The sequence below is a fragment of the Acomys russatus genome, chromosome 9 (genome assembly GCF_903995435.1).
Source record: "Acomys russatus chromosome 9, mAcoRus1.1, whole genome shotgun sequence".
Lineage (NCBI taxonomy): Eukaryota > Metazoa > Chordata > Mammalia > Rodentia > Muridae > Acomys > Acomys russatus.
Window position 1 is genome coordinate 28,816,893 of NC_067145.1, and position 25,721 is coordinate 28,842,613.

General features: G+C 50.7%; 1 protein-coding gene across 2 annotated transcripts in view; it reads right to left on the reverse strand.

The window, feature by feature from the left end:
* Positions 1 to 22,044, reverse strand: part of Tent4a (terminal nucleotidyltransferase 4A) — a 34,027-nt gene extending 11,983 nt beyond the window's left edge. For both annotated transcript variants that reach the window (XM_051151055.1, XM_051151054.1), the window contains exons 1-4: positions 21,318 to 22,044; positions 3,621 to 3,744; positions 2,637 to 2,683; positions 1,538 to 1,658 (exon numbers count right to left, since the gene is read on the reverse strand). In XM_051151055.1, the coding sequence (XP_051007012.1) occupies positions 1,538 to 1,658; positions 2,637 to 2,683; positions 3,621 to 3,744; positions 21,318 to 22,015 (990 nt within the window). In that variant the 5' untranslated portion in view covers positions 22,016 to 22,044. The remainder of the gene's footprint in view (positions 1 to 1,537; positions 1,659 to 2,636; positions 2,684 to 3,620; positions 3,745 to 21,317) is intronic.
* Between the last annotated feature and the right edge of the window lie 3,677 nt (positions 22,045 to 25,721).

A 25,721-nucleotide genomic window follows, 5' to 3' on the forward strand; every position in this document is an offset into this window, starting at 1 on the left:
CTTCCTCTCTTCACAAAAGGGAATTAGCAGTCATGAAGGTCAGTTTTAAAGAGCAGGGCCCTGTCAGGAGTTAATCTCCATGGTCACTGCAGACCCACATGATGTCAACTCCAACTCTCCCTGCTCCTGCAGGCTGGCTCTGAGGCGGGACAGCGAGAGGGGAATGGGGCCTGAGAAAGAAGACTCAGGTGGGAAGGCCTGACCTGCATATGCAACCTACGAAGCCATACCACACTTGCCCAAACGTGGGCCCTACTTCTGCTCAGCAGCCTCAGAGGGAGAGTTTCACACACTGAGAAGTAAGCAGCAGTACTACCATTCTTGTTTTGTTGCCAAGAGACAGGCTGCACCACACACAGGCCTCTTGCATGCCAAGATCCAAGTCCATGGATGTCACGGAGGAAGCTCAGTAGAGAATACATACTCCCTCAGCAGCTGGACGGGCCACCATCAAGTGACCAAGGGACAGGGTACACAGAGCTCAGCATGCAGCAGCAGGGAGACTGGGAAGCCTAAGCAGACACACCCCACATCACTCAAAGGTTCTGCCTGTCAAGGACTCAGGAATCAACCACCTCTTCTACATATAAACAACAAAACAAGCATAAAGTCCCTCTAGTCTTACTCCCTGTCATAGGACACCCTGTTCAACTGCACAAACTTAAGTGGACAAAAGAGGAGAGGGCCAGGGTGCCTGAGATGGCTAGATGTCTCCCGGGATGAGGAAAGAAGGACAAAAGGGGATGAACAAGGAAAAGATGATGAGGCTACAAATCTCCTGGAGCTCAGCCAACACCCCTTGCTATTCACTATGGGTGTTTCCTCCCGTGTCAAATGCAAAAGGTAACAATGCCTTCCTGCCTGTCTAAGGCCTTCCTTGTGTCTCAGCAGAGCAGGTGCTGAGAAGGCAGTGTGGAATTTCAGTGAGCATGCTTACTCTCTAAACACTCACCCAGCACACGCAAAAGGACCAGCAGCACAGGCAGGCACTGGACTGAAGCTCACACTTTGCCCACGAAAATTTTGCAGATGAGGTAATACACCAGTCTATGGGGCAGAGCTGATAACTGGCACACACCAGTCAGGGACTAAGGTCATCAGCTGTCTAACCTGAACCACTGCTATGAACTCCTAAGAAGCAGTCTCCTCTTCCAGCTTCTCCTGAGACTGGGCCCTTTCTGTGCCAACAAAGCCCTAGGCAACAAAGGGACCTACCTCTAGGCACTCCTCCTGCAGTCTTTCCACAGAAAACCGCGCAGCCACACTGATCCCTAAGCTGCACTCCAGGACAACAGCACAAGAAATGCTCGTGTCTACTTAGCAATCCTCTTCCTTGCCTTCTCCTGGGACAGACATGGATACAAGTCTGTCATGGGGCCAAGAGTGATGGTCTCATGGTGACCCTGAACAGGCTCTCAGCTGGTAACATGCATGTTTACACCACAAGAGGACAGTCTTTAAGATGTGAGCAGTAACCACTGTGAGCAAGAGCAGAGGATGCTGGCACCATGTGGGGTGCCAGGCCCCCAATACTCACTGTAGCTTTGTCAAGAACCTTGATGGAGCATGGCTCAGCCACGTTGTGCTTCCGCAGAGCTTGTTCCAACAGCTGTAATGGAGGACGTTCCCACTTTCCAAAGACAACCAGATCGATGTCACTGGACAGAAAAGAAACAGACATCAGTCACAACACACCTCACCAGGAGGCAACCTCCCATGTGGGAGGCCAGCATCACAGTACACTGCCTCTATACCCACAAGGTCCACTAAATGCAGTTTTGGGGCCATTGAAGTATATGGAAAGCCAGAGTGTAAATGTCCGCAAAGTCCCCGAGATTAATGGGGTAAAGTGGACATGACACTTCCCAGCTATCTACGTGTCAGTACTGGTTCTCAATTCGTGACCCAGGGATCCCTGAGGACTTTTAATCTGCTTGGCTTCTAAAGCCCATGCCCATGCTGGGCCCTGAGGTCTGACGTCCACTTTAGCCTACAAATGCTAACTAGCATGTACAACAAAAACTGTATACATATTACGCACATGAAATTATGAACCCAGAAGACCATTTTAGAATATAAATCTGACACTTCTTGTTCAAACAGAATTGTGCTTGAATGTTAATTAAAACTCTATTCACTATCACATCCCCAGGTGCTTGCTGTAAAATCGATGTCCACCCTTCCCCTAAAGACTCCCTTGTGAAATGTGGCTGGCCACCAACAGACAGCACAGGCCTTTCCACCTGCTGCAGTGAGGAGGTCCTGGAGGCACTGACTGCTACAGGGGTGGGCTAGTTATAAAGAGGAAGGTGTGACCCAGCTGTGGCCTCCGAGTCTTAGATTTTCAGTCCCCAGAACTGAGAGCCAAATACACGCCTATGGTTTCCACCTCGGCCCGCCACCTATGCTATTCCGTCACAGAAGCAGGAGACTATGGCAGCACCCAGTGGTCTTGTCTAAATGCCCAACATTTCTGTTTGCAAGAAAAAACATGCTAGTCAAGCAATGTGTTTCCTTAATGCTAAACTAAGTTTTACTTTCTGCCTATCTTCCCCGTGCTCCACAATCCTTCTCCTTAGCTGGCTGTTCAAGCCTCAGATGCAGACACCATCTACCCTGTTGGAAGCGGCACTCACCTTGTTGGAAGATAGAGACCTGTACTAAAGCTGCCAAATATCTGCACCTGAAAAAAAAAAAAAAAGTCCCACAGTTCAAATCAACAGGCTCCCATTATGCCTTGCAAAACATGAGTAACAACAAAACCAGCATGGACATTAGGGGAGAGAGCAGGTGAAATGCTGCAACCAAAAAGAAAATTCCTTATACATTTACAACAGTTCAGGGCCAGGGGATTAGGTACCTAGTTAGCTTGATTTCTTCAGGCTGCCTGCACCAAGTACTACCAATACCCAAGTGTTTGTGTTCATCCATATGACAGTGCAGTAGGGAAACACTTGCCATTCTGGTTTGGTGTTTTCAGAGAGGGTCTCTCCCTATGTAGCTCTAGCTGTCCTGGAACAATGTGGCCCAGGTGAGGCTGGAACTCACAGACTCTGCTTCCTGAGTGCTGGGCATGTGTACCGCCCTGCTCTGCTTGGACATGCAATTCTAATGAAACATGTTACACGCTGTGAAGTACAGGGACGGCAAGCTGGGGTGCGACAGGAACGAGACTTCTAACCTTGAAGTGATTTTAAAACAAGAATGAAAGGAAAGGGGAGACTAAATGGGTAAATGTGAGAATATACATGTGAATGAATGTCTTAAACTAATGGTCCTCTCCCAGATGGACACTGGTGAGCTGACCAATGGCTGGACCACACAGGGTTTGATACAGCAGTGCAGAATGGAGTGCTTTTCTAAGCAGCTCCCAGGTGATGCTGCCCAGGACGGCGTCTGGAGAGCGGCACCGCTGAGCAATAGGAAGCGTGGTGCGTGTGCACGAGGGGACACAACTACCACAGGGCATTCACACTGACTGGTGTGTGCATGTGCACGAGGGGACACAACTACCACAGGGCATTCACACTGACTGGTGTGTGCATGTGCACGAGGGGACACAACTACCACAGGGCATTCACACTGACTGGTGTGTGCGAGGTGACACAAAAGATACCCACATCAGCTGTTGGCCAGAGGTCTTTCACCACAGTTTCAATCCGTTTCACTACCTCCCTTCTCATGGCAGCTTCTTCAGGACAAGGGGACATGAAGTTATAAAAGTCAATTATTTCCTCATGAAGTCTGGCAGATAAAAGAGAAAAACAAGAGAGTTACGATTAAGCAGAATCCTACCTTTTCCTATAGATCAAAATGTATTTGGAGGCACTCAGAATCCAGATTCTGGGACTGGAATGGTGTCTCGGTGAAGAGCACTTGCTACTCTTCCCGGGGACCCCAGGTTCCATTCCCAGCACCCACATGGTGGCAACTCTACTTCTACAGGACCTGATACCCTCTTCAGGACTCTGAAGGCACTGTACATACACGATGCACAGATATGCAACAACCATCCAAACAGATGATAATTTTTTAAACAATATGGCTTATTTAATTTTTGTTATTTATCCTTTGCATGTGGGAGTTTTGCTTGCATGTATGTCCCTGTACCACTTGCACACATAATACCCTCAGAGGCCGTAAGAGGGCACCAGATCCCCTGGAAGTAGTTACAGACAGCAGTGAGCTGTCATGTGGATGCTAGGAATCAAGCCCAGGTCCTCTGGAAGAATAGCCACTGTTCTTAATTGTTGAGGTATCTTTCCAGCCCACAGTTTCTTTTCTATGAAAATGAAACTTTGGAGCACATGAAATCTCATGGTATAGTCTAGCTCTAGACAAATTCTTGTCAACCCCAAAGATTAGTGAATTTATGACCAGCCTTTAAATATGCAAAAACATTGTCCATCCAAGAGCTACACTGATGACAAAGATGTCTTCCAATGAGCACAGTGCAGTGAGGGAGCCAGCCAAAGGTTGAAGCATCCTAAGTCCCACAGGCACCTCACTGGATGCCTCATGGCAGGTAGCACACACACATCCACAGGAGCACAACACTGCCAGGTCTCAGCAGCTCCCACGGGCTGTCTACTAGGTCCAGAGTTCAGGAGCTCAGGATAAGAACAGCAGAGATCAGAAACAGAAAGAACAGTTAAATAACTAGAATCAACTAAATCACAGGACACTGAGGCTAGCTCACTAAAATCTCATGCATATCTCCAACTGGCTACATAGAGAGCCCAACGCTATGACTCAAGATCTTCACCAGCAAAGCAGTGCACACCGCCAACCTCTTAAGCTATGTCTGAAATACCAACAGCATAAAGAGTCACTTCCCGCTCCTCAGGCCTCACATGCTGCTGGGCTTCCTCCCTCAGGTACAGCCTTTACCCTTAGGGCCTTCCCTAATACTCCATCAGTAAAACACATAGTGTGCAATCTGATGTCTGATCACTCCCTTAGGGCCAAGAAGGGAGTGGCTAGCATTCCTCTGAGGATAAGTAAGCCCTTGGCCTACCCAGGTGCCCAGAGCAAGAAGTGGTGGTGTCCTGATCGTGCTGTGCTCCTATCAGTAAGGCAGGACTGCCACACTATCTGTCTGAAATCACAAAAATGGAATGTAAATATTACCAACTGCTCTGGGGAAAATTCAGTCAAGAACACGTCCTTTGTGTTCTCAGAACAGGACTCTGCCGCTGTACTGTCTTGATGCCTGAGACAGGGGATTGGTCAAAAAGCCAAGCCTCCTGCTGGCCTTTCCTGAAAGCAAGCAGGGTTACCAAGACACCACTAAAAGGAGTCAGTGAAGACACAAAGTCTGATGACTGACAACAGCTATTAACAGACATGGGACCAGGAAGTGTCAGGGCAGAACTGACTGCCTCCTGTTGTAGCTCTCATGGGCCAAGGAGGTAGCATCCTGCAGCCAGTAAGAGTCAATGATGATCCTGCTGCTTTGCTGCAGGCCAGCGGTCAGCTTCGTCCAGTGAGAAAAGGCACACCACCTGTGCAGGTGGGTAGCTGCCAGCTAAGGGACAATGCTGAGAAACCTCTTGGCTTCAAGTGGCCTGGAAGCCTGGTGGGAGCCCTACCAGTTGCTTCCTAGATCCTGGAGCCTCCACCAAGGGCAGGCGAAGAAGAAGACAAAGAGGTTGTGCTAGAGGCCTGTGTGTTCATCGTGTCAGAACTTCGTCTCTATACGCTGGGGCCAGCCACTCTCCACTTGCCAGGCTGAGTGACCCAGACAAAGAGCCCAGCAGTACTCAACCCTCATCATTAGCATCTGGGGCAGCACTGACTCTCCTGAGCATCTTTGCATTTTTGCAGAGTTTTGTATTCCATTGCTCTTGCTACAATGTAGAAGAGCACTGTAACTAAGGGGACCCATGCTTGCCTCTGAGACACCAAGGCCAACTCCAGTTCCCTGGAGAACAGGGGCTGCATTGAACATCACAGTCTGAAATACCAACAACCTGAGTACTTGAAGTCAAGTCCAGGTCCTAACAATCATTTTCCAGTAGAACTGGGCACTGAAGAGATGAAGGGGAGGAAGGTGAGTGGAAACAGTGGCAGAGCTGTGGGCTGGGGGCATGAGAGCTGTACCTAGGCAGGTTGAGCAGCGCAGTTGGTGGACTAAACGCTATGGTTGACTACTCTAAGAAGATGGAAATTGACAGAACAGAGGCTTCTGGTAGATTTTAGTTTTCATTATGAGAATGCTAGAAAGGTGGCTTTCCTACTGTATTTTCCAATACAGCATTATTTTTCTACTAAAGATTACAGTTCATAGAAAAATAAGGTAGTTTTCTTCTACAATCACTTCCCTGGGAGTTCAAATCCATTCAAAGGGGAACAGCAGGCTGAGCATGGTGGCCCCAGTCTGTAATCCAGCACCTCAAAGTGGAGGCATGAGAATGGGGAGTTGAAGCTAGCCTGGACTACGAGAGACCATTTGAGCACACCAGAGGAAGAGGTAAGAGATTTTTCTCACTTCTGTATGTTCCATCTGTTTCTGTCCTTAATGCCAAAGTCAGGGACATACAGCCTGGATCTCTGACAGGACCACAGATGCAAAGCCGAACTCAATCACCACATAGCAAATCAGCTCCTAAGAGAAGAGATGGCTATCCTGGGACGATGGCTTTCACTTTCCAAGTGTGGTCCCAGATGAATCAAAGCTTCCTGAAGCAGCCAATACCTGCCTTGGGTTCCTGGTTCCCATGCCTTCCTCCTGTTCAGTGTGGGCAAAGCTGGCTCCTTCTCTACCCCAGGAGTCCCAGACTTTCTGGCTTGGGCTCCCACCCCCAACAAGCACAACTTGTAAGCTATTCAAAGGTGATAGCTTTGCTCTCAACCCTAGGCTAGCAGCTGCAATGCATCGAGTAAAGAACAAAGGGACCACGCGGCCGAGGCAGAACCACAGCTGGCTGCAAGGGTGACCTACAGACAGGAGCCACAGGAACCCAAGTGCTGACAGCGGGCTTCACATAGTGCCTTTACTGAAAGAAAAAGAGGGTTGGGGCTAGAGAAACGGCTCAGAGGTTAAGAGTTCTTAATGCTTTTGCAGAGGACTCAGGTTCTGTTCCCAGGACACACATGGAGGTTCCTAAGCATTTGTACTCTAATTCCAGGAGACCCAATGCCTTCTTCTGGACCCCAAGAGCAACAGAATCTCAGATGGTGCACAGACATGCATGCCAGCAAAACACTCATACATGTAAAATAAAAAATAAATCAAGAGGGGCTGGAGAGGTGGCTCAGAAGTTAAGAACACTGACTGCTCTTCCAGAGGACCTGGGTTCAAATCCCAGCACCCACATGGCAGCTCACAACTCTCTGTAACTCCAAGATCTGACACCCTCACATAGACATACATATAGACAAAACACCAATGAACACAGAAAAAGAATGAGTAACCCTTCCTGAATGTAGCCACAGCATTTAATCTACCAACTGTGAGCTGCTAGCACTCTGGCTTCTCAACCTGCCTAGGTACAACTCTCATGTCCCAGGCCCACAGCTCTGCAACTGTTTCCACTCACCTCCTTTACCTGAAGAGCAAATCACCCCCTAATCTCATCAGCTCCCAATTCTATGGGAAAGTGATGTTAGGCAGGACCTAGGCTTGACTTCAAGTACTGATTTCCCTACAGTCTTTTCCAATACAAAACAGTAAAAACCTGTCCTCAACTGTCAATTTCTTCTCACCTTTCCTCCAACTTTTTCTTCAAAATCTTTGTTTTGGGGTTTACTGCTGTTGGCTTCAGATTCGTTTTTACTGCATAAGTCCAGCTGACCTGAAACATGCTGTTGTCAACTAGGCTGTCTTTGAACTCACATAGATCCATTTTATTTGCCTCCCACATCTCAAAAAACTTTAAAATCTGTAGTTCCTGAGAGACCAGAACCCCTCACTTCAGGCACTATTTTTGCAAGAAAACTGCGTGGTAAAAATATTTGTAACTGATACAATTTACACACACACACACACACACACACTTCCCACTACACTGAGCTGCAGTTAGCTCTTCACTAAGCAGAAGACACACACACACACACACACACACACACACACACACACACACACACACACTTCCCACTACACTGAGCTGCAGTTAGCTCTTCACTAAGCAGAAGGGATAGGCTTCTATGCAAGTGACAAGCATCAGCACTTTCAAGAATGAGTGCAGTGTCCATATGCAGAGGGTAGTAACCTTTAAAGCACCGTTAACTGACATAGCTAATGAACTAATTATAAATCACTTTTTATTTAATTATAGCACAAGGCAACTGGTATCTGAACAAATTGGAAAACTTGAATCAGACTAGCAAATGTTTTGGGGGGGGGGGTTGTTTTTGTTTTTTAAATGCAGACTCAAAAGAGGTGGAGAGACGTAGCCTGGAACTGTGTTCGTGGGTGTTTGGGGGACTAGCTGCTCTCTGACTAGCTCCAAGAACCTCTCTCTGGTCCTATCTTGTACACAGAGCTCTAAGTGGAATGGAGAGCACCAGGCTCTAGAAGAGACACAAGCAGGGAGAGAGATGGCAGCTATACTGCCTAAGAAACGGCAGCCCTGAGAAAGCTAAGGAGAGAAGGCAGGTTTCTATGCAGCAGCTCCTCCCTGGGGCAGCCATGGAAGGCTGGGGTTAAAAAGGTGTTGCTGTGATAAAAACACTCTGAGCAAAAGCAAGTTGGGGAGGAAATGGTTTATGTGGCTACACTTCCAGGTCACAGTCAACCCATCACTATGTGGCCTGCACTTGCAGGCCAGTCTTTCACTGAGTACATCAAACAGCAGGAACTCGGCAAACATGCAGGGGAATGAATGGTGCCTGCAGTTCCGCAGACTCATGCTTAGCCCGACTTCTCTATGCCCGTGACCACCTGCCTAGGGAACGGTGTTGTCCCACAGGGTGGGTCCCTCTCCCTCTCACTAACTAATAGGAAGCCAGACCTCTACAGACATGCCATGCCCACAGGCCAATCTGACCAAGTTTACAGTTAAAACCAATTACAGCAGGTTAATAACAACTAGTATATACAAGATGGAGGGAGGGAGGACTCTGCAGCTTTGTGACCAATGTTGCCAATATGGACTCTGAACAGAAAGACGACAAAAGAGCCCTCTAGAACCTAACCAAGGGGTTATGAAGCACCCATGTAAGTGTTCAGTGACTCAAGATGTCATTCTGACAGAGCAAACCTAAGGGCACTGGAAAAGCCCTGGAGTCATTCAGCACCTTCTTTTTCTCTCAGAAGGCAATGCCAGAGCCTCAACACTCAACAGGGGGTATACCATGAAGAAAGTATCTCATGGAAAAGCAGGCATGGCTACAGCCCCTCATCTCTACAGAGGGAAGTCTAGTATGCCCTGACCAGATGAAGCCAGCTCCAGTACTTAGGCACTGAGCATACCAGAATGTTCTCAGCAGGACCAGACTGGGCCACTCTACACTAAATTTAAGGGCCACGTCTCAGATCCACTCTGTGCCATGGACTACTGTGACTGACACACAAACATACCTCAGGGGAACCCTTCCATACAAAGGGTGTGTGAGTCCCAGTGATTTAGAAAACAAACACTGTACAACTGTGACAACATGACAGCTTATCTAGACTGTAATGAGCAAGTGCAGAGTGATGCATTTGTTACAAGAGTAAAGCCACTATTAAAAAAAAAAAAAGAAAAGAAAAGAAACAAACACACTTAGGTCAACAGCAGGGAGCCAAAGGCAGTTTTTTGGTAGTCTCTTAAACATTCTTCAGTAAGTTCCTGCTTTTATAATCTTGATCCCCTCAAACACTAGCAGAACCCTAGCCTTACCAGCTCTTGCCAGTGGCACATCAAAGTCAAGCAGCAGGCACCCTTAGGCCTGAGTCTCCGTCAACACTGCCTCTCACAGCCTTAGCACTAACCTGGTATGGTTCCTGCTGGCTAGGCAGCCAGTCTGTGTGTGGGCCCTTGGTACTCGGTTCCTCCTGGGCCTAGTTCTGAGGTTCTGGTTCTAGTACCACCTGGTCACTTCTATAGGAAGTACCTCCAGGATGATCCCCACCCTACTTGTAAAGCCAGGTCCCCTAAAAACCTACCCCACAACTCCACAACCTGAACAGGTAATTGGGTAGGGAGGAAGCACCTGATCCGACCCTACCCAGCAGCCCAGTCCCCCAGCCTCCTTAGGGGCACAAGCCCAGGGTCCATGCAGAGAGCTCTTAAGCTGCATCCAGATTGGAGAAAGAAAGAGTCATGGCTACGCATGACAGTTGCTCAGGCCTGTGTGACACAGGTCACCAAGGAGATTCCTGGCACACTGTCATCCTCTCTGTATATAGACCCACATACAGAAACTGGGGCCAAGGCACTGGTATCTGTCTTCTAGCCCTTATCCACCAGAGTCAAGATGACAAAAAGTATCCTATAAGAAAAGAGGGACCCTAACAGATGATAAAATTACCAAAATCTGGAAAGAAAAGGCAGGAAATAAGAGGGCCCAAAGGCTTCTGCCAGTACTTCAGTACAGAAGGCAGAAGTGACCTGCATGCTCCAGTTATTCACTAAGGACCTACTATGGACAACTCAGTGAGCAAGACAGGGGAAAAAAATGAGGCCTTTGCTGTCACTTCTGCTCTACTAAAAGGGTGTTCCCCAGGGAGAGGGGAAATGAATAAACAGCAAGAGCTATGAAAAAATTTGAACTGGTGCCATGTGGCTCAGGACAAGTTGTCAGGGACCACCTTCCAAGAAGCTGGTGCTGAGGCTGAGGAAGAGCCAGCAGCAGCCAGATAGGAACAACAGGCTCCAGGCAAGGGCACCCTGGAAGGAGGCAGCATCCTACCCAGCAGCACAGAGTGCTGGAGCCAGGGAGCTTCACTCCAGTCCCCAGGGCTGACTGTTTGAGAGGCCACCAGACCTTCTAGGAAGTCTAGGGTAAGCCAAGAGCACTGAGCCCTGGAAAGCTAAAACAACTCAAAGCTCCCCAGCCAGCTCAGTCTGTGTTCTGCTCCCACTCTCTGGTACCAGCAAGCCACAGACTGGACATCCCCAGAGAAGAGGCAGACTTTCAGAACTGCAGATGGATTGGGGGTGGGGCAGCTTCCATAGGAAGATATGCACAGCAAGTCAGCATAAAGAGCAGAGGGGAAATATACTGTGTACAGGTAGGGAAAGAGGGATGGCATTAGGAACTCAGTGTATCATGAAAACAATAAACCCAGAAGGGGAAAACTTAGGTCAAAGAGAAAGCCATGTCATTGCCAGTCCCACAGAAGAAAATCAGAGAGAACACATCACCACTGCAGGGAAGCCAGGGGCCAGGAGGGTGCTGCTGGAAGTCACTGACAGAGCCAAGGCAAGCAGCATCCACCCCAGGAAGGTAAAGCCAGCAATCCAGGAGCAAGGACATGGCAGAACCAACTTCAGCCTGCAGTACATAAGCATCTGAGGTCCAGAAAAGTCTGCCACACAGAAAGGCCCACTTGGACAGAGATGTCTACACATGTGGACAATTAGTCTCACTCTTCAGACAAGTGGAGACAAGATCCTGGACAGGTGGTGGTGGCACTGTTCTGAGATGGAAAGAAGCCAGCCAGGCAACCATTTGGGGGGGCACAACAGGCTTCAGGGAGTGCAGCCTATGTCCACAACACAAGGACAGACCTATTCAGTCCCTCCTTGCACCAACAGGTACTGGCAGCAGCTGCTGTGCAGTATGAAAAACCACCGAGCCACACCTCAGGATCAGAACAGAGTAGAGCAAGCCAGAAGCCAGCCGGAAGACAGAGAAAGCAGGGCTGGTCGAGCAGAGCTAATGAGAGCACACCAGACAGCAGAGGAGCAGCATGGACCTCAGGGAACCGCCCAGAATCCACACAGGCAGTCCTGAAAACAGGGCCTGGGATGCCCGCTCAGGAGGGGCCCCACAAGCTAGTGAACACAACTACAGAACAAAATAGCACACTCTCATCAATGCCTTATGTGCTGTCAGGGAGGGAAGACAGCAGGGCTGACTTCTTCTCACCCATACACTGAGCAAATCTTCTGCACTTAAGTTTTCATCACTTTACAGTCTTTGCTGCGGCAGTAGCTCTTGGAAGACTGTATTTCTATCTAAAACTGCACAATTCTTACTGAAGAGGCTAGTGAGGTGTCTGTTGAAGGCTCCAAATGACATCTATAGTGTCTCAGAGAATACTATCCACAGTGTAGTCCCCTAATTATCCCGGAGAGTCCTGGAATGGGGCTGAATTACTTTAAAGCTTCCATTTTTAAGAAAATGAACCGGTTTCACAAATACATCATTATTCTAAAATTGGTGGCAGAAATGATGGCTCACATGTATACTCCCAGCATCTGGGAGGCAGGAGTTCTGCCCCAAGTTTGACATTTGCAGGGTTTACCCCATCTCAAAAAGCAATGAGTAGGCGAACAGGAATAAATGCTCTAAAGTCATCTGTATGTAGCAAGGAAGGAGACACAGTGTTCGTTTTCCAGCAAACCATCACCAGCCATGTAAAGAGCCGCTCTCTAGCTAGGACAGAGCCCCAGGTCCTTCCTGCTGTTGTATTTGTGAGAAGTTTCACTCATATTCCTTGGAGACATTCAAAGCCCTGTCCTCAGAAGCCAGGCAAAGAGTCATGGTGGCATCTAGTCCCTCCCCCCCCCCCCCCCCCCCTCCACCCACCCTCTCTCTCTGAAGGAGCCAGAGCTGGGATTCACAGGCACTGCTCCTATCAGCCTTACCTCTCTGGCAAGTTCCTCAGTGTTGTTACTAGTTAACAAGTGCGCCAGGGAATCACAAGGTCTGGGCCCCACTGACAGCCCTGCCCCTACCAGCTGTGCTACTCTGGGTGGACTGTTTCTCTTAGTGCCATGCCTCCAGGGAGTATCCTGGAGAGCAGCAGGAAACACTGAATAAAGGGATGAGAGACAGGGGCCTGGCCCAGGTGTAGGTCAGCTGGGCCAGGAATGGTTCCAACTGGCTATTACAGAGGGCTGCAGCCAAGTGGGAACAGAGCGGAAGGCGCAGCGCACACACGCTAAGGAAAGCCCTGTGCAGTGAGTTCCCTCCCAGACACAGGCCCTACTCGCCACACTCATTCCACAAGCCTCACACCCTGCTGTGCCCAGCCACCCTGTAGCTCAGTGTCATGTCAGCTCCATGGCCTTCCTTGCAGCCATCCTACTTCTACGCACACATTAGTCTGTGGTGACTCATTCACAAGGTAACTGGTAGCTATACTCAGAACTCCTTTTTATTTCCCAGGCCGTGCCAAGTGTTCTTCTCACTTTTTTGGACTCCATATCATAGCTTTTCACTTTTTAAAATACTACTTAAATTTAAAGAAGATGCCCGCGACCAGAATATCCTTCATTACACTTCACCACACCTCCTGTCTCTGCCATTTCACCAAATCACGCTTCTGGCTCTCAGTCAGATGTCCCCACGCCCTCTCTGGAAGGCGTGCAAGGTAGAGCGCATGGACTTGCCGAGCAAGAAGCCTGCATCTGAGCCCAGTGCTACCATTTCCTAAGTGACCCTTGGACAAGATCTGAGCATCTCCTGAAAGTGGCTTTCATCTCATTAAAATGAGTTGTTGTGGGGGCTGCAGGGATACCTGGCTTTTTCCACGGAAGTCACGTAAGGGTCCACAGGGCAGCACCTCACAGCTTCTCCACCTCTCCTAGAATTCACCCTCTAGACAGACTGCAAAGCAGGATCCAGTACCAAAGGGTTTCCTCCGTCCCTCTGCAGCCAAGGACCCACACCAGAGCAAGCACAGGCAGGGTCTGACTCTACACTTTCTCATTAGCAAAGGGAATCCTTGGCACCGTAAAGGCCCCTTATTAAGTTATCTTCAGCTTTCCCTAGTGCCTTGCTAAATCTTTAACCTGCTGGAAGCTATCTCCCTCAGCAACAGCACTGGCATGCACGCACAAGAGCAGACCTCTTTGCCAGACCACTTAGCCAATTTAGACTGGGTTTGTGTCTGTAAAACACAAGAAATATTGCTTCTTGTGGCTCTAAACCAAGAAGTCAAAGAGAAAAGTGGAACCAGGCTCACCTACTAGCAGACAGCGCATCTTCTGCATGCTGACCAGAGATGCTCCACCCTCAAAGCTGCTCTGTGCTGCTTGAGTCGTGCAGACATCAGCCTTTCATAAGGATTTGCATTGGAAACTCAGAAACATGATTTCCAGTGCTTCCTCCATAGCAGCTTGCTGAGCAACACAGTTTTTACTGCTGTTGAGTTTCAATGTATTTCAGCAACTCACTGAATCAAACTACTTCAAATAGAACAAAAAGTTGCACAAAGTCAGCACTGTCCAAATACAGAGACACTTAAATTTTAACTAGAATTAAATAAGGGCTGAGGAGGGTGCTCAGTGGTAGGATGTCTGTCTGACACGCTCAAGGTGCTCAGTTTGATTACCAACACCACAAAATAAATCAATAAATTAAATTTCAACTCAGTTTTTCACCTACACTGGCCACTACGCAGAACATACACCACATTCCCTCCTCTGCACAGGACTCTGCCACCTGGTGCTGTGTGCTCCCCAGCCCACTGCTGTGTCTGCCCTCCAAATCCACTAACACTGTGTGGGAAAAAAACAAAGAACTGAGAACCAACCTAAACCAGCTACACTACAAGACAAGCACACACAGTGCATAACAAACCCACTAAGATGCTGTCTGCATTTAAAATAGAAGGATTTCAAGGGAGGGGTATTCTAGAACTCCCCAGTTTCAGCACTGGTCTCAGCTGAGTCCACATGCCCCTTCCCTCTCTAAGACTTGCAGCTTTGGGTCTAAAGTTTTGCCTATTTAAAGGAGGGGGGTGCTTTTCCTGTTGGCAACAAGAAGCCCATTTTTGGTTTCCATTTCCTGAGGGGAGGAAAGGGGGAAGGAGCAGCCTTTGTCACACAGGCAGACCAACTCACAGACTGGTTCTGAGTTATGTCACAGGCCCAACTTTTCAGGTGAGAAAACTACCAGGTGTGGGAGTTAGAACCCAGGAAATACCAGCCAGAACCAGAGCCCTGAGTATGTGACTGAAATAATGAAGCAGAAGATTCTCAAAGCCACCCACATGCATCCCAATATGAGAAACAAACTGAGGTACAAATGGAATAATTCAACTTTGTATTTCCTTTACCTAACTCCAACTAGTCCCAGACTAGAACTCGAGGGCTATGGCCATTGCTGTTCCTCAGGAAACAAGCACTGGGAAAACTCAAGAGCTGTATAAAGCAGCAACTATGAACCGGCAATGGAGTATCACAAGTCACAAGAGAAAGCCTGCTCCTGCCTTTGAAATGTCCCCTTCAGTTGCAGAACCCCCATGTCAAACTCAACACAGCCCAGCACATGCTGGAGGCCAGCAAACAGCAGATGACCAAGGACACACAGCAAGTGGCCCAGACAGTCTCAAACTTACAAGTTTTCTAACTTTTCTGTTGGTATTCAGTTTTTAAAAGAAAAATTATACAACCAAACGAATGCCTTTCAGATGCACAACAAAAGACTTTTCTACGTGTTTTCATCCTGTGTGTGCACTACAAGCCTAAGCCATGTTTTCCGAGACAAAGTAAATTACTGTTTTGCATTTTTAAAAAATCACTGCAAAATTCAGTCAAACCTTTAAAATGCCTACGACAAAAAACTAAAGTTTTCTTGACTTCTGTACATGAAGTCTACTTGTCTTCTGCATCTTTCTTAGTCTATCTGGTGCTGTGGGGGCGGGGGAAGTGGACACTAACTCCACAGGAACTAGCACTCAGATAAGAGGCTCAGAAAGAGACCTTGCAAGAATGGTGAGGGTCTTCTTGCTCCTCCAGGAGGCGGCACATGTTCTGTAATGAGGCCACAGACAAGCCACCACTCCCATGAGCCTGGCTTGCAGACTAGGTGTTACCCACAGCTTATACAAAGCAATAATGGGCTGCTTTGTAATTATCAAGTGGCAACTTGAGTGGGTCACCAAGACAATCTGATCGATGAAGGGCATCTCATGGCTGGGACATTTCTGTGCAATCTCGTAGCTCTTCTGTAAACTCTTTGAAAATAGCAGACTAAGGAATGGTACATCTGTGAGAGGTACAGAAAAGTTCACACTGTTCTTGTTGTCTCCTAGCCCAGCTTCAGGGGTGACAATCAAGTCAGAGGACAGAACTGGCAATATGCAAGAGTCATTGCAATGGGCTGATGTCCAAGAAAGGACAAAGTGGGCTTCCTCTTCCTACAACAGTGTTGTCTTCCCACTAAACATTGCCTGTGTGTGTGGCAGGCAGCATGCCATGCCCAAACCTATGGTTCTGATAAAATAGTCCATGAGTCACATAGCATTGCACGGCATGAAGACAGTCCATCTGAATGGGCCTACATATTCGTGTGAGCCTTTGGAAGTAAAGGGTCTACTCTAACTGGCAAGAGACAGATAGTCAAGGCATCTTGTGGGCTTGAAGACGGCCAGGACCAAAAGCCCAAAATACAGGGAGCCGACAGAAGAGGAGAGAGTCTCCCCAAGTGCCATAATTGCAGGAATGTGCTTATGGGTAGGCCCTGGTGACACCAAACAGCAGACACTTAGACCTCTGCCTTGTTGAGTAGAGAACCCACCCAAACCATCCTAATGAGACCCAAAGAATGTGCCGGAGGAGATAACTGTTCCCAATCACAGCTCACAGTACTTTGCTACCCGACTACAGAAATGAGAACTAACGAGAAAAATCAAGAGCACAGTGCTCTTGCCAAATCAGTGCACACGCCAAATGTGGAGAAGATGAGGCTGCCCCACTCAGAGGCATGCTCTACACAAAGCATGAGCAGGCCACACTCTCATGGGAAGCCTTCTGGGGTTAGCATCCCATCCAACTCTCCTTAAGTGAAGAGCAACACTGATAGGCCAGGCATAACATCTGACCTGGCCTCATCAGGCAACACTGGCCACTGGCAAGGCCTAGAGATGGCTTCCGGGAAAGGCAGTCACTCCTGCAGCTTGACTTCCAGCTGCAGTGTCAACACAAATGTCTGAACTTGAGCACCCTGGATAACCTTCTTACGCATACTCTGAGTGCAAACCACCCCGCCTCACCAAGGCACAGCACCCTTATGTCCACAGCGCACTGGTACCCTGCTCCCAAAGGTATGAAATCTTTCAAGATGTGATCAAAAATAGCAAAGACTTTGAAGCACAAATCTTAAAATTGTGGATTTTTTTTCTTTTGAATGTCTGCATAAGGTGCTAGATGGACAGCCCAGCAGTTAAGAGCACTTAGTGCTCATGCAGAGCATCTAGGCTGTTCTCAACACCCACAGCTACCTGTACCTACAGGTCCAGAGGAATACAATGCCCTCTTCTGGCAACTGTAGACACCCATACATGTGATGCACATAAACTCTCACAAGCACATACACAAAAATCAAAAACAGATAAATATAGAGCACTGCTTTTCCACGCAAAGATCACAGCAGCAAGACGCCAGGACCCGTCTAATTTCCACAGCCTAAGCACTAGCATTTTTTTCTTCAAAATTCTCAGGGTCTCCATTTTTATTTTTGTCTTTTCTTTTTTCTTTCTTTCCTCCTTTTTTCCCCCCTTTTTCTCCTTGGTGTTAGAAGCCTCCCCAAGCCTAGGGCCTCTCATTTTTCCAAAGGACTGTGCCAGCCTGTTTAATATTCTAGTCCAAGAAGAAGACTGGCCTTGTCCTCCTTGGGCAGCCTTCTCTAGAGTCAGCTTTCCAACCTGAGCAAGCTCAGCCATTCTTCCTCAGCCGCCTGCAGCAGCAGCATCTACTCTGGCTTTTCCAGGTCTGTGTGGACAGTGGCCATGGGACCACGACAAGAGAGTGACGCTGTGAAGTTGGAGACATGTTGCGCAGGAGGTGAAGCGGCCAGTATGGCGAAAAGCATGTGTGTGATGTGACCTTCTCACCGCCCTCCTCAAACACGAGGGTCTCTGTGAACAAAATCCGTAAAGCATGATCCTGTGCCATGTCACCTACAGAGGCAGTGCCTAAACTCTCCACACATCCTGATGCTCACAGGAAGACGAGGAGGAAGATAAAGGTGACATCGGTGCCTACTTGTTCCACAGTACACCCCACTGGACCCTCACCTGTCCCTTCCCAGTGGAGCCTCCCAAGGAAGTTCTGAGGAAAGGCCCACTGTTTCTGTCAAAGCAGGCAGAAACCATGCAGGGAGAGAGGGAACCTGGTTGCTCTATCAAGCTCTGACTCCGTCACAAGAGACCAGCAAGAAGAACAAGCATGGAGCTGGAAGGGAGGGACCCACCCCACAGCCCTGCCAGCGCTACCGTCCACAGCCACACTGTCACTGCTGACACTGGAGGCTTCTCAGGCTTCTGACAGACAATGGGATTCCCATCACCAAGGGCAGAGAGCACATGAAAACACTGACCATGGTGACGAGGCCTGCAGAGAAGCTGCCCATGGCTGACGCCCACTGCAGGCACACCTAGAAGGACACAACCTTCACAGAGCCAATCAGGTCATGGGGCTGCAGGTGTATGCAAGGGCTGGGGCCTTCCCATGTCCAGCTGTACTCCAGCTGGAAGACACCAGTAAGGATTTGGCTGAATGTATGAGGTCCACACTCCCACCCTCACTTTCAAAGGACTTTTCTTTACCTGAGGCAGCTTCTAAAGCCACTGAGACTGACCTGGGCAAAGGAATCCTACTATGGGTCAGAGTTGACACCTCAGAAGGCAGAGACGGTTAAAAAGGGAAAGGGAGGGCCCAGGGAGCCTGGCCATGCCTGGCACTATGCATGCCATGTCCTAAACAAAGGTTTCAGAGTTCAACATGAACCTGTGCTCAGCGCAGCTCTCACACCAGGACTCACCTTCTCTGCTCTCCAAGCTCATGCACTAAGCCCTGTCCTCTTTCACCTCCTTTTTCTTCACTCTACCTACCGTGGAAGGCAGCCTACAGTCCCAGGACCCAGGCCAAGAGGCAGTTTCCAAGGGCAGACTCCTCCCAGAGAAGGCTGAATGGTGCAGGTGCCACGTGTCCACCCGGCAGAGCCACAGCTGGGTTCGGCAGGGCCTCCACACTCCCACACTACCAGAAAACCACTCATTCTCTCTTGAGGTCTGTAGAGTGTCTCTGAAAGACACATCCCCAAGGCAGCAGCCTCTCTCTAACCAGGCCCCTCACTGTTGACTTCTGTCTCTTACTAAATGCGAGGAAGGCTTGGTGCTGGCCCACACAGGCCAGCTGATGGCTGAGACTAGCTTCACACAGGTCTCTTTCTTGCCATCCAAGGTCAGTTTCCATGACCAACCAGCCACATGCAAGCAGTCACTGGAGCCACCTTCACTCCTAACAGCTCTCCTGCTGCCCTGGTTTACTAGTTCCCCCACCCCCGCTGAAAGGCCAATCACAGTAGGAACCAAACAGAGGTACCCTGCCCTCCCAGGCAGGTCACGCTAGCTAGCAAAGCCCCTCCTCCAACAAAATCATGACATATGCCACCTGGAAAGACAAGGAAGAGTCACCAGGCACAGGAAAAAGATGTGGGCAACATCTCCTGGTCCCGTGAGGATCAAGGCCAACTTCTCAACTGGTTTTCAGAGCCCTCTTAGGACCTACATCACAGTGGCCTAAGGTGAGCCAAACAGGGAGGTTCAGGGCAAGCAGAGTAACAGAGCCCAAGCACCTCTGAGTTCAGCCTTCCTCTCTCTTGGAGGATGGGGAAGAAATGGGGGGGGGGGGTCTTCTGAGAGTTGAGAGCTGGTAGAACCTTGTCCCACTGACAGTGCTGACACAGGCCACAGTGCACAGAAGACACCCATCTTGCAATGCTTGTGTAGCCTCCACCAGAGATGATAGTAGCCACGTACCTGAAGCATGAAGAGAAGAGACGCCCACGCCCTGGGGACTGCATCTAATCAGTGACTAGACTTGCTAGAAGGGGTGACAGGAGCCAAGTCTGAGCACCTAGGTAGCAATGCTTATGTGTACCACGAAAGGGTACACAAACACAGGACCAGGTTTGGGGGATCATCAGGACCACATGCCACCCACCCCAATTCTGCCCCAGGGGCACAGAAGCCACAGAAGAACACCGCAGAAGCTGCCCAGCTTACAAACCACCAGAGAGACCACTTCAACAGCCACAACTGAGGGGCAGATAATGCTGCTGATGCTAAGAAGTACACAGTGGAACTCTGTCGGGGGTCAAGCCCTGTCTCACAACAGAGACACCATGTCCGCTACAGTTATGTAACAGTCTAGAAACCTCGCTCAGGTCCACTGCTACACACACACAAAATCTGTGTTCCTCAACACCTGCCTCAGAAAGTTTTACAAGCACGCACTATGGAGAAACAGCAGAAGATACTAGCCTGCTCCTTGGTCTGTAGTGCATGCTCAGGACTCCCAACTGGACCCAGGTGAAACAAGTTGCAGGGTGGCCAATTGTTACTATGTAACGCATACTCACCCTAAAGAGAACCAGTGTTCCCCACGTTCCTCAAATGGCAAACAGCCCCCTAAGAAATTATGTCCAAGGCAGCCTGGGGCCTAGCAACCTAGGGGGCAGACTTCAACTGGGGATCTAGCTCCCTGAGAAGGGGTGGGGGTGGGGCGGCTTCGATGCCTTTTAGATCTGCAGGAACTGAGGCAAACCAAGCTCACCAGTCTTGAACTATAACCGAATATTTTGTTTCTAGATGCTCAGAAATGCCAATGGAGTTGAATGAATAGCTTCACACCAGAGCAGTCTCACCTGGGGCAATTCTAGACCAACACCCCCACCTTGCTGTCATTGGAGACATTAAACCTCTAAAGGTCCTCTGGGCTGTGTGGAAAATTTTTAAATGAAAATGACACCTTCCTGTACAGAAAAGACTGAGTGCTGTTAGGTAGCTTTAAAAAATGCCAGGTGATGCTCTTTCTGTGAACATCTGCCCAGAATCAAAACGTACTAGGTAACAACACACACACACACACACACACACACACACACACACACACACACACCACCAACTTCTAAACCTCACCTGATGGCTAAATTGTATCACTACCAAAAACCTACTGTCTCAAAAAAAAGGAAGGAAAAAAAATTACCTTGAACCTGTCTACACTATACACGATTTAATTTACAAGAAACAACTCGTAAACGCTTCGCTTCCCACTCTGACAGCCAGCCCTGGCTTCCCTGCCCTGAGGGGAGGAAGGATAAGGACCACTTTCAAGTCTAGCCCCAGGCATCCATCCCGAACTGTCAAGCGGCGGCCTGGAGGTCTCCATCTAACGGAGTTTGTTAAGTGCCCGCGGGTCGGGCGCACTCACCCTTGGATGCCCGGGCTGTACGCGCGGCTCTTCCACGGCGTGCCCGGCCGCGCCGCCTGGGCCCCGGGGCCGCCCCCTCCGTTCAGCGTGGCCGCGCGGCTGCCGGACAGCAGGTAGTTGAGGCCGTACGTGCTGGCCTTGTTCTCGCGTTTCCGCCGGCCCGGGTGGAACTGGTGCTGCGGCGGCGAGCCGGCGGGCGTAGGGCCGCGTGGGCCCGCGTGCGCGTGGGCCGCGCCGTCGGCGAAGCCGAAGAAGGTGCGGCCGCCGTTCGCGCGGCCGAGCGAGGTGCTGCCGGAGGACGACGACGAGCAGCCGGGGCTCTCGGTGCCCGACTCGGCGTTGGACGACGACGACGAGGACGACGACGAAAGCGACGGGGACTTATGCAGGCGCCGCGCGCCGTCCGCCGCCGCGGGCCCCAGCGCGGTCAGCAGAGCCGGTGGCAGCGCGGCGGGGCCGGGCGCGGGCGGCGGGGACGACGCGGCGGGCGCCGGGCCCGGGCCTCCCGTTGCCGGTGCTCCGCGCCCCGCCGCCGCGGGCGCGGCCGCCGTGTCCAGCGCCGGCGAGTTGAGGCAGAAGTAGGACGCGAAGCCGGAGCCGCCGCGGCCCACGCCCTGCGAGGTCTCCCAGATCTGCATCCACAGGGCATTGGCCGGCCCCTTCTGCTCGGGCTGGATCCAGGCCACGCGCGGATCCATCCACGCACCGCCCCCGCGGGGCCCGCGCCGCCCGCCGCGCCCCGCCCCGCCCCCGCCGCGCCCCGGGCCGGCCGCGCGGACGGACGGACGGACGGACGGGCCTGGGCCGCGCTCCGGTGCGCGCGGGTGGCGCTCGGTGGGGGCGCGCGGGCGCAGCAGCGGTCCGGCTGGCTCAGGCGGCGCGGGGAGGGCGAGGGGGCCGCGGCGGCGGCGGCGTTGCGTGCGGACGGCGGGGAGAGGCCATCGGAGGGGCGGCGACCGGCCGAGGGGGCGGGCCCAGCGCGCCGGGCCGTCAGTCAGTCACGGCGCTCATGCGGCGCGGCGGCGGTTCCCCGGCGGCGGCGGGGGGGGGGGGGCGCTAGAGGGAGGGAGAGAGGGAGGGACGGGGGCTGCCGCCTCCGCTCCAATGAGGGGTGGGGAGGCGGCGCGGGGGCGGCTGGGCGGAGGCGCGGCCTCCCTGGCGGGCCGCGCCGCACTGCGCACGCGCAGGGGATTTCAAATCCTCACTAGACAGCGCCGCCTTGGTTACCGCGCCTGCGCACTCCGCGCTCCGGACGGCGGAGGGGAGACGGCGGCCCCGCTGCCTGCGGACCAGACAGACAGGGCGGGGCCGAGAAGGGGGCGGGGGGCGGGCACGCGCCGTGGGGGCCGCGCTGCGCGTGCGCAGAAACACCGGGCGGGGGGGTGGTTAGGCTCCGGGTGGAAGTTTCCGCGCCGGCTGGCGAGCTGCGGTTTCCCGGCCGTCTGGGAAAACGAAACCGCTGCGACTGCGCCGAGTTTGGATTGCGGGTGGAGCCGCCGCCCTCCGGCCGTCTGCTCGCGTGTTCTGTGACGGGGCAGAGCATGTCCTCCGAGACCCGCGTGGCCCGCCGCTGTCCTGAGCGCTCCGCCAGTACTCCTGGTTTGGGATGCGCCACGGACCCAAAGAGGTCGGGAGCGGCTCCGGTGTCCTGTGCGTTTGGTGTGCGGGGCTAGCCTGGCAGGTGCCCGCTGTGCCCGGGCCCCGCTATTTTTTGAGCATGAGGGAGCAGCTCTCCTCCTAGTCTATGTACCACCGTGTACTTGGCGCTTCTAATACAGCACCAAGGTGGAAGGGCCATACTGCGTATCGTTTAGTTTAGTGCCTTTGCACTGTGGTGTTAATAAGAAGGAATGCTTCCTCCGTGGGGTTTTCAGACCACCTGTATCTGTGGAGATACCTGCCAATCAGGAGAGCCTGTGCTTTAAACTGTGTGCGGTCGATCCTACATACCTGTAATCCCAGCATTTGGGAAGCTGATGCAGGAGGATTGCAAACAGTACAACCAAGTCTGAGTCAAACAAAGAAACCCTGACCCAAAGAAAGAGAGTGTTATGTTAAATAGTGCGGGAGTGAGGGAGCAGTCCTTATGTTTGGAGCTCAATTTTAAATGGATCAGGGTGAAATCCTTCAAGCCTTTGCCTTCTCCATCCCTCTGCCCTCTTGGCTGTACTACTGCCTGGAGCATCCAAAGCCAAACTATTTTATAATTTTATTTCCCAGGTGGCTTCCCGTATTCCATCCTTGCCCCCTTTAGTTTTTAACCCCACAGCAGGGGATTACTTAAGTGATTCAATTGCATATATGTCCACACATGCATGCATACATATTTAAGCTGTTACTTCTAAGAAATTAGTTCATCTGTCTCCTCAGAATCTTACAGTGCTTGCTTTCTTGCTGATCAAAATGTACCAGCCTTGCTAACCTGCCAGACTCCACCTCATCATTGTCGCCCTTTTCACATCTTTTCTCCCTGGTCGTCCCCTAAGTCCCATAACCTCACTTTCCCCAGCCGCATGTGTGGGGCTTTGGCTCTGTCCCCCTTTCACATCTTCAGAGCTTCCAGGGGGCTCTGCGCTTTGTCCTCTGCTTCCCCCATTTCATGCCCTGATTTTACCGGTCCAGCGCCCAGAAAACAAGTCCGTTCCCTCACAGTCCTGGAGACTGGACGTCTGACGTGATGTTGTCTTCGGTTTGCACAAGGCAAACTAGCCCTGCTTCCCACCCTCCTCTAAGCGTCTGCTGCACTTGGCAGTCTTAGCCACTGCTTGTTTGGCCACAGCACTAACCAGTCTCCATCATTGCATGACTCTTACCCTGCGTCTGTCTCTTTCCTTCCGATACCTGTTATGTTGGATTGGGCGTGCCCTACCAACGTCATCATAACCTGAGAACATCTGCAAAGAAAGATCAGTCCTTATAAGGCCGTTCAGGCACCCAGTAAGGGCGTCAAAGGTTTTGATTCCACCCACTACACCATCTGATAAATAGTTTGTGTTCCCTCTTCCCTGTCAGAATGGGAGGTCTCTGAGAAGAGAAAGGCTTGTCCTCTTCTGTGCTGGACATCCGCTCTAGTAGCAGAGATGATAAATCCTCCTACACATGTTAGCAGAATGCCCAGGGGCATGAGCACCGCAGTCCCCTTGCCAGCTTCCAGGGTCTGTCATCCATGCTGTCATTTTCTTACAATATTTACTGTGTTCTTTTTTCATATAGTCTCATGCTCTGTCCTTATGGTTGCCTTTAGCTAATCCCCTCCTTTGATTAGTCAGCCACCAGATAAGTTTTTGTAATTAGAGCAAAAGATTTTTAAAATGTATTTGATCACAAATGTTTTTATGTAAATCAGAAGCCATGTATTTATTTCTTTTGAGATGTTTTTATTTTATTTGGGTAAGTAAGTGTTTGCATACATGCATTGTAAGTGCACTCAGTGTGTGCCTGGTGCCCATGGAATCCAGAGAAGGGTGCCAGATCCCCTGGAACTGGAGCTACAGATTGTTATGAGCTAGCTACCATGTGGGTGCTGGGACCCTAACCCAAGTCCTCCGCAACAGCGGCAGGTGCTCTTACCTGCTGATCCATCTCTCCAGCCACAGAAGTCATATATCTCCTGGTGCCAGTAGTAAAATTCATTCCTTGAAACCCTGGCCAAGAAAACCATTCTTTCTCTCATCAGTTTCCAAAGAGAAAAGCCCAGCACTTTGCCTCAAAGGGCTCACAAACTGAAGCCTCAAAATCCAGACCTGAGTCTTCAGGCTGAGTGGCTTATTACTCAGCTACTGCTGGGTACTAGCCTGCCCTCAAACCCAGCAACAAAACAGTGCTTCGTATTTCTCAGAGTCAGCCTGCCAGTTGAATGGTCCTGCTGAGGTCAGACATAGCAGGACAGTCAAAGGTGGGCTTTCGCAGAGGTCACACTCATGTAGCTGACAGTTGGCTGGAGGCACCTAGGACACAAAGGCTGACTACCTCGTGTGTTTGCTTGTGCAACAAGCTGTCCCAGCTCGTTCTCAGTATGGCCAAGCAGGGGGAGCTGCCATGGCATCATTTCTCAACACTGTGATCCCAAGTGACAGTGACGATCTTGATACAAACCTATGGGTCTGAGTAGAGTCTTTTCGTTTTACTGGAAGATGCTACAATCTGCTGGTATGCAGATACTAGACAGCTAATTATAGCTCCACTGTTCCCCATGTGTTTGTATCCTCTCTTATTTATTACTTTTTAAAGAGCTATTATGTGTATGTGGTCTGTGTGCCTGTGTGAGTTTGTGTACTACATGCATGCAACTGTCAGAAGAGGATGTTGGATATCCTGGGACTGGAGTTACAGATGGTTGTGTGACACCCAGCGTGAATGCTGGGGACCAAACTCGAGTCCTCTGCAAAAGCAGGAAGCACCATT